The sequence below is a fragment of the Xiphophorus hellerii genome, chromosome 4, assembly GCF_003331165.1.
Source record: "Xiphophorus hellerii strain 12219 chromosome 4, Xiphophorus_hellerii-4.1, whole genome shotgun sequence".
In the NCBI taxonomy this organism is placed as follows: domain Eukaryota; kingdom Metazoa; phylum Chordata; class Actinopteri; order Cyprinodontiformes; family Poeciliidae; genus Xiphophorus; species Xiphophorus hellerii.
The window spans coordinates 7,497,515-7,505,343 of record NC_045675.1 but is presented as its reverse complement, the minus strand read 5'-3'; the positions used below and the strand labels follow the sequence as shown (position 1 = coordinate 7,505,343).

At 43.0% G+C, this 7,829-nt stretch overlaps 1 protein-coding gene across 2 annotated transcripts; it reads left to right on the top strand.

Moving 5' to 3' along the window:
• The first annotated feature begins 836 nt into the window (after positions 1 to 836).
• On the top strand, positions 837 to 7,540 carry LOC116718815 (uncharacterized). Of its 2 annotated transcripts, XM_032561045.1 has the most exons (3): positions 837 to 931; positions 1,129 to 7,287; positions 7,485 to 7,540. In XM_032561045.1, exon 2 carries the CDS (start codon positions 1,314 to 1,316, stop codon positions 7,077 to 7,079), a length of 5,766 nt encoding a protein of 1,921 aa, XP_032416936.1. In that variant the 5' UTR covers positions 837 to 931; positions 1,129 to 1,313; the 3' UTR covers positions 7,080 to 7,287; positions 7,485 to 7,540. The 2 variants fall into 2 exon arrangements, with proteins under 2 accessions (XP_032416936.1, XP_032416937.1); XM_032561046.1 differs by having other exon boundaries at positions 851 to 7,287.
• The last annotated feature ends 289 nt before the right edge of the window (positions 7,541 to 7,829 follow it).

Sequence of the window (7,829 nt, the reverse complement as noted above, 5' to 3'; positions counted from 1 at the left end):
AAACAGATGCTGGAGGAAGGACAAAGAAAAAAATTTAAATAGAATGGAGATCATTTTATTGCTGTTTATGCGTGTTGTTTTTTGCAATGATTAGCATCCCAATTTGTGACAACCGCTGACTTTTGTATTTTAAATGTACTTTGTAATACGCCAACATGAAGTGGTACATATTGTAGTGGGAACAGATGTGTGTTCTAATTTCTTTTCCCCCCCAACCATAGGAAGTATATGTAAGATTTATTACATTTTTGCTGTATGGAGCTTCAGGTCTTTTGAAGTATGTTTTACCAGCTTAAACAGTTGGAGGCTGAGATTTTTGCCCATATGGGTTTAGGTCGGAATATGTTTCAATCTATTCTAAAGCAATAGTGTCTTGTCACATGAGCCAACATAGTGAGCTCAGCAGTACTCATGGATGAAAAGTATAAAATATTTTTAAAAATTAAAAATGAATGCTAGGGGGCGTGCCGTGGTGGCGTAGTGGTTAGTGCGATCCGTATTTGGAGGCCTTGAGTCCTCGACGCGACCGTCGCGGGTTCGACTCCCGGACCCGACGACATTTGCCGCATGTCTTCCCCCCTCTCCTTCCCCGTTTCCTGTCAGCCTACTATCATATAAGGGACACTGGAGCCCACAAAAGGCCCCCTGGAGGGGTAAAAAAAAAAAAAAGAATGCTAGGTATGTAAGCTTAAGTGGAAATCTACATCTTGTCACATCTGTAATTGTGCCCTAGTTTTCAGTTTTCTGGTGATGGATTGTGTGCTGGCAGTAATTCTTCCCAGCCAGCAGGTGGTGGTGTTTTCATGTTAAGTTTGTTATTGAACGGTAGAATCAGTTCAGAAACACATGTATAATGGCTGACAAAGGCAGTTTATCAGTCTTCATTTAATCATTCTTCATCCTGTTTTGTTGTTTAGAGAAAGCACTGCTTGTGAGTATTTTGTGTTATTTTATTATATCTGAGACAACATTGAGCTATATTTGTGGGCATTTATGTTGTAAAAGGATGATGTTTGTAAGGCTGATTGTGACATGTTATTTACACAGTATTAAGCATTTGTGCCCTTACTATTTGTATGATTTGACTACTGTGGTATTCTAATTCATGTTTTTCATCTTTATTTGTAGTTTCACTCTTTTGGCAATTGAAAGCAACGTCAATTAAAGGGACATACGCCTGACAATCGTCTGAGAGTTTATCTATCTGCACAACTGTTACTTGGAAACACAGTGGGGGCAGAACAGTGAAAAAGCACAGATCTCCACAACAAGCAGTGAATGTTTACATCGAAGATCTACTATATAAACTAAAGATGTCTCAAGAAGCTGGAAAGGCTCCGTCAACTCGCTCCAGCAAGACACACCTGTCAAGTTCAAGTAAGTCGTCTGCAAGCATGGCTGCTGTAAATGCAAGGGCGAAAGCTGAAGCAGCTCGCACTAGAGCAGAATTTGCTAAAAAGGAAATCGCAATGAAAGTTAAGAAAGCAGAACTGGAAGCCACATTACTGGCTCTTCAACACCAGTGTGATGCAGAGGCAGCTCATGCTGAGGCAAACGTTTATGAGGCAGCTGCTAATGAAGAAGAACATATGTCTCGACCAGAGCAGCAAAATGATGATTCTTTAGAACGCACTGGCAATTATGTGAAAGAACAACTTGTCTTAAAAGGTAGTGTGACTCCATTCGATATTCTAGAGTACAATGAACTACCTGCAGCCATGACATTTTGTCAACCCAAACAAGAACCTGACCATTCCATAGACACTCTGAAAGACTATGTTCTTCCATCAAACATGTCAATCAATCATGAAGCTGTTCCTCAACTATCCCAGAGTAATCCTGTACTTAAAACATCACCAAGCTTCAAACGTGATGTCCAATCAAAGGACCAAGTTAACATGTCTGAACTAACGAGGTTCCTGGCTAGAAGTGAGCTACTCACTGGAGGACTAAGGAAGTTTAGTGACAAACCAGGAGACTACTGGTCTTGGAAATCCTCTTTCGAGAATGCAATCCGTAACTTACATTTGTTTGCCAGTGAAGAACTAGACTTATTAATCAAATGGCTTGGCCCAGAGTCTGTGAAGTACGCAGAGCGTCTAAGAGCAGTGCATGTCAATAATCCTGAACAAGGGTTGCTTAAAGTTTGGGACAGACTACAAGAATGTTATGGCTCTCCTGAAGCCCTAGAAAGGGCACTGTTAGATCGGATGCTACAGTTCCCTAAGATCTCAAACAAAGATCCACATCTCCTGAGAGAACTTGCAGACCTTCTACTGGAGATCGACTCAGCAAAGAGTGAAGGTTACATACCAGGTCTACTCTACCTCGACACAGCAAGGGGAATCCACCCTGTAGTTGATAAATTACCTTTTGGAGTACAAGAAAAGTGGATGAACCATGGGACTAAATACAAAGAAAAACATTCTGTGTCATTTCCACCATTTTCTGTATTTGCCAACTTTGTTTCCAGTGAAGCAAAAATGCGCAATGATCCCAGTTTTAGACATTCAGTCCAGCAACCACCAGCACCTCTCAAGATGTTTAAATATCAGGAAAGACACAGCAGGAAAGAACCTATCTCAGTAAGTCGGACAGAAGTTGTAAACTCTCAACTAAAACTTATGGCTGAGACAAAGATTGTGGATGTAGATAAAGAATGTCCCATCCACAGAAAACCCCATGCACTGAAAAGATGTAGAGCATTCAGAGAAATGCCCTTTGAGGAACGAAAGATCTACCTTAAAAAGAACTCAATATGCTTCAGATGTTGCGCCTCTACCAATCACCAGGCTAAGAATTGTAGTACAGAGATAAGCTGTGCAGAATGTGGCATCAACAGTCATGTTTCAGCCCTTCATCCTGGTCCAGCAGTTTGGGCAACAAAACCACCACTAGCTGTAAGGCAGCCAGTGGACGTTCACGGCGGGGAGCAAGATCAACCATCACCTACTGCTATCTCTACCTGTACACAAGTGTGTGGAAGTGAAATTGAAAGTCATTCTTGTGCCAAAATCTGTCCCGTGTTCATCTATCCAAAGGGGTCTCCTGAGAAGAAGCTGAAAACATATGCAATCTTAGATGACCAAAGCAACAGGTCCCTTGCTAGATCTTCAGTCTTTGATGCCTTCAGTATTACAAGGAAATCTTATCCTTACATGCTAAAGACTTGTGCAGGAACTGAAGAAGTAATGGGGAGAAGAGCTCACAACTTCATTGTGGAATCAGTGGATTGCCAGTCACATCTGTTGCTAGAGACGCTTATCGAGTGTGATATGCTTCCAGACAATCGGAATGAAATTCCAACGCCTGAAGCTGCTCAACACCATTCCCACCTACAGGACATAGCTGCAGAAATTCCCAAACTGGATCCAGACGCTAGCATCTCGCTTCTCATAGGGAGAGATGTTGTCCAAGCGCACAAGGTTATTGACCAACGTAATGGACCTCTAAATGCCCCATTCGCTCAGAGGCTGGCTCTTGGATGGGTCATAGTTGGAGATGTTTGCCTCGGCGGGGCACACAAACCTGACTATGCTAATGTCTTCAAAACCAATTTTCTGGATAATGGTCGGCCCAGTCACTTTCTACCGTGTATGAATGCTATTCAGGTGGCAGAAGGCTTTGATTTCCCAGTTCCTCAAAAGGTCAGTTTCTGCACATCTACAAAGACAAAATGGTCCGACGTCACAGACATAGGAGAAGCAATCTTTCAACAAACAAGCTCAGATGAGAAACCTGGCTTCTCACAAGAAGAAAGAGCTTTTCTCCAGATAATGAACAAGGCAGTCTTTCAAGATAGTTCAAATAGTTGGGTCGCTCCACTACCCTTTCGTTCCCCTAGGCCGTGCCTTCCCAACAATAGGCAGCAGGCTACACAGCGCCTTACTTCTGTTCACCATATTCTGAATAAACGTCCTAAAATGAAAGAACACTTCCTACAATTTATGCAAACTATACTCGATAACGGCCATGCAGAATTGGCACCCCCTCTCAAAGAACAGGAGGAGTGCTGGTATCTCCCTTTCTTTGGAGTTTATCACCCTCGCAAGTTAGACCAAATTCGGATTGTGTTTGACTCCAGTGCACGTCATGATGGATTGTCACTCAATGACGTTCTTCTTACAGGCCCTAATCTTAACAACAGTCTCTTAGGTGTTCTAATGCGTCTCAGAGAAGAACGAGTAGCAGTGGCTGCTGATATTAAGCAGATGTTCCATTGCTTTGTCGTCAGAGAGGACCATCGGAACTTCTTACGATTTCTTTGGCATGAAAACAATGACATGGAACAACCAATTGTGGAGTATCGCATGACTGTTCACGTTTTTGGCAACAGTCCGTCGCCTGCAGTTGCAACCTATGGGCTTCGTCGTGCATCAGAAGACCAGGAGAAACAAGACAACACAACAAGACATCTTGTAGAACGTCACTTCTACGTTGATGATGGCCTTGCCTCCTTTTCATCGAGTGATGAGGCGATCTCCGTTGTCAAAAATGCTCAACAAACTTTGGCTACATCCAATTTAAAGTTGCACAAGATTGCATCTAATGATATTGACGTGATGAAAGCATTTCCCAAGGAGGACCTGGCAAAGGACCTTAAAGACCTCAACCTTGGAACAGACCCTCCACCAATGCAAAGCAGCCTTGGAATAAGTTGGGACATCAACACAGACGAGTTTACCTTTCAAGTCTCAAATGAAGAGAAACCTTATACACGTAGAGGAGTGCTGTCAACTGTAAACAGTTTGTATGATCCGCTTGGATTCGCAGCCCCAGTGAGTATTCAAGGTAGAGCCCTTCTAAGAGAGCTTTCAACTGAAACCATCAACTGGGATGACCCACTTCCAGAGAGGAAACTACAGGAATGGAGTGCATGGAGGAACTCTCTAAAACATCTTGAACAAGTGAGGATCCCTAGACAGTACACCTCCCTTTCATTTCATAATGCAACAAACAGAGAATTGTGCATGTTCTGTGATGCCTCTACTAAGGCAATTGCTGCCGTAGCTTATGTCAAGATTTCAGATGCGGAAGGCAAAAGCGAACTTGGTTTCATGTTTGGCAAAGCAAAACTTGCTCCACAAAAAGAAGTTACCATCCCGAGGCTAGAACTTTGTGCTGCTGTCCTTGCCATTGAGATTGCTGACATGATAGCTGAGGAGATTGATGTTCCCTTCCACTCAACAAAGTTCTTTACCGACAGCAAGGTAGTTCTCGGCTACATTCAGAATGAGTCCAGGAGATTCTATGTTTACGTCTGTAACCGGGTGCAAAGAATAAGGAAGTCATCTAATCCAGACCAATGGAACTACATTCCTACAGAGTTGAATCCAGCTGATATAGCTTCAAGATCCATCCCAGCTCAAGCCTTGGAGAACAGCAAGTGGCTCACAGGACCAGATTTCCTATTGAGGCAAAACAGGCACACTGAACAAACTGAAACCTCATTCAACCTAGTTGACCCTGAATCCGACCCAGAGATTCGTCCTACAGTGACCTGTTGTCTAACAGTACTAACAGACTCTTTCGTAGACCCAAGTCATTTCGAGTCATTTTCATCATGGAAGTCACTGTTGAGGGCCATCGCTAGGCTGGTTCACATAGTCAGACTGTACAAGAAGGAGAATCAAACGAGCAAATGTCAAGGTTGGCATATGTGCAAGGATCTGAGCCCAGATGATTTTCTAACGGCAAAGCGTGTCATTTTGAGCAGCCTTCAACGCAAGAGCTATCCTGAATTATTTGCATGTATTAGAGATCAGAAGGAGATCTCTAAACATAGTTATCTCAGGAAACTGTCACCCTACATTGATGACTCGGGTTGTCTCAGAGTAGGAGGTCGTCTTGCACAAGCCAATCTCCAAAGCGATGAAGCAAACCCATATATTATTCCTAGTCATCATCATCTGACGACCCTTCTGGTACGTCACTATCATCAGCGTGTACAACATCAAGGACGTCTATTTACAGAAGGTGCTGTGAGATCAGCTGGCCTTTGGATCATTGGTGGAAAACGATGCATCAGCTCGGTTATATACCACTGTGTAATCTGCCGTAAATTGAGGCGGAATACGGAAGAACAAAAGATGGCAGACCTGCCAATGGATCGTACCACAGTTGCTCCTCCATTCACTTATGTCGGAGTCGATGTCTTTGGACCCTGGATTGTAACTTCTCGGCGGACACGGGGAGGCCATGCAAACAGTAAACGCTGGGCTGTTATCTTCAGTTGTTTGAGTACTAGGGCCATTCATGTCGAGGTGATGGAATCTATGGAGTCATCAAGCTTCATCAATGCCTTTCGAAGATTCGTTTCCATTCGTGGACCGGTGAAGCAATTGAGATCTGACTGTGGAACTAACTTCCTAGGAGCATGCAAGGAACTTGGCATAACTCCGACACACTGCAACAATCGAGAAATTCAGAATTTCTTAACTGAAAATGAGTGTACATGGATTTTTAATCCACCTCATGCCTCACACATGGGAGGAAGTTGGGAGCGCATGATCGGCATCACAAAGCGCATACTAGATTCCATGTTGTCAAGTACTCCAACTCAGCATCTCACCCACGAAGTGCTAGTTACCTTTCTAGCTGAGGTAACTGCCATTGTGAACTCTCGACCTTTAACTCCAGTCTCTTCTGATCCTGATTGTCCCTTTATTCTCACACCTGCTACCCTCCTAACCCAAAAGACTGGGGATTCCTCTATACCTCCTGGAGACTTTGAGAGTGGAGGCCTTTACAGACGTCAGTGGAGGCAGGTGCAACATCTCTCGAATGTTTTTTGGTATCGTTGGAGGAGTCAATACTTGCCTACCTTGCAACCGCGACAAAAGTGGCAATCAGAGAAGCCTAATCTTCAAGTTGGAGATCTTGTGCTTTTAAAGGACTGTCAAGCCAAGAGGACCCAGTGGCCCATGGGCATTGTGGTTAATACCTTCCCCAGCCAAGATGGAAATGTTAGGAAGGTTGAAATAAAAATCAGTTCTGGAGGTACATGTAAGACCTTCTTGAGGCCAGTTACTGGGGTTGTTCTCCTTCTGAAGAACGCCTGTAGCGAGGACCCTAGTTAAACATAAGGTGACATCTTATGATGTCAGGCGGGGAGTGTGCTGGCAGTAATTCTTCCCAGCCAGCAGGTGGTGGTGTTTTCATGTTAAGTTTGTTATTGAACGGTAGAATCAGTTCAGAAACACATGTATAATGGCTGACAAAGGCAGTTTATCAGTCTTCATTTAATCATTCTTCATCCTGTTTTGTTGTTTAGAGAAAGCACTGCTTGTGAGTATTTTGTGTTATTTTATTATATCTGAGACAACATTGAGCTATATTTGTGGGCATTTATGTTGTAAAAGGATGATGTTTGTAAGGCTGATTGTGACATGTTATTTACACAGTATTAAGCATTTGTGCCCTTACTATTTGTATGATTTGACTACTGTGGTATTCTAATTCATGTTTTTCATCTTTATTTGTAGTTTCACTCTTTTGGCAATTGAAAGCAACGTCAATTAAAGGGACATACGCCTGACAATCGTCTGAGAGTTTATCTATCTGCACAACTGTTACTTGGAAACACAGTGGGGGCAGAACAGATTGATACGCCATCAGATTATAATCAAACTCTACTTTAAGTCTCTAGACAACATTATCACTGACCTGTCTGTTGTGTTTCTTGTTCCTTCTGATGCAGATTCTTCATAAAAAAAACTCAGCTCTGTCAAAGAACAGTGACAGTAAAGTGCTCTGTTGCCCTTTTACCAAGTGAAAATACTGTATGTACTGACATATTGTAGGTGCATCATACTGAGAGATGTAATGGG

Excerpts from the sequence above, each read along its gene's own strand:
- LOC116718815 (XM_032561045.1), top strand. The coding sequence starts at position 1,314 with ATGTCTCAAGAAGCTGGAAAGGCTCCGTCAACTCGCTCCAGCAAGACA.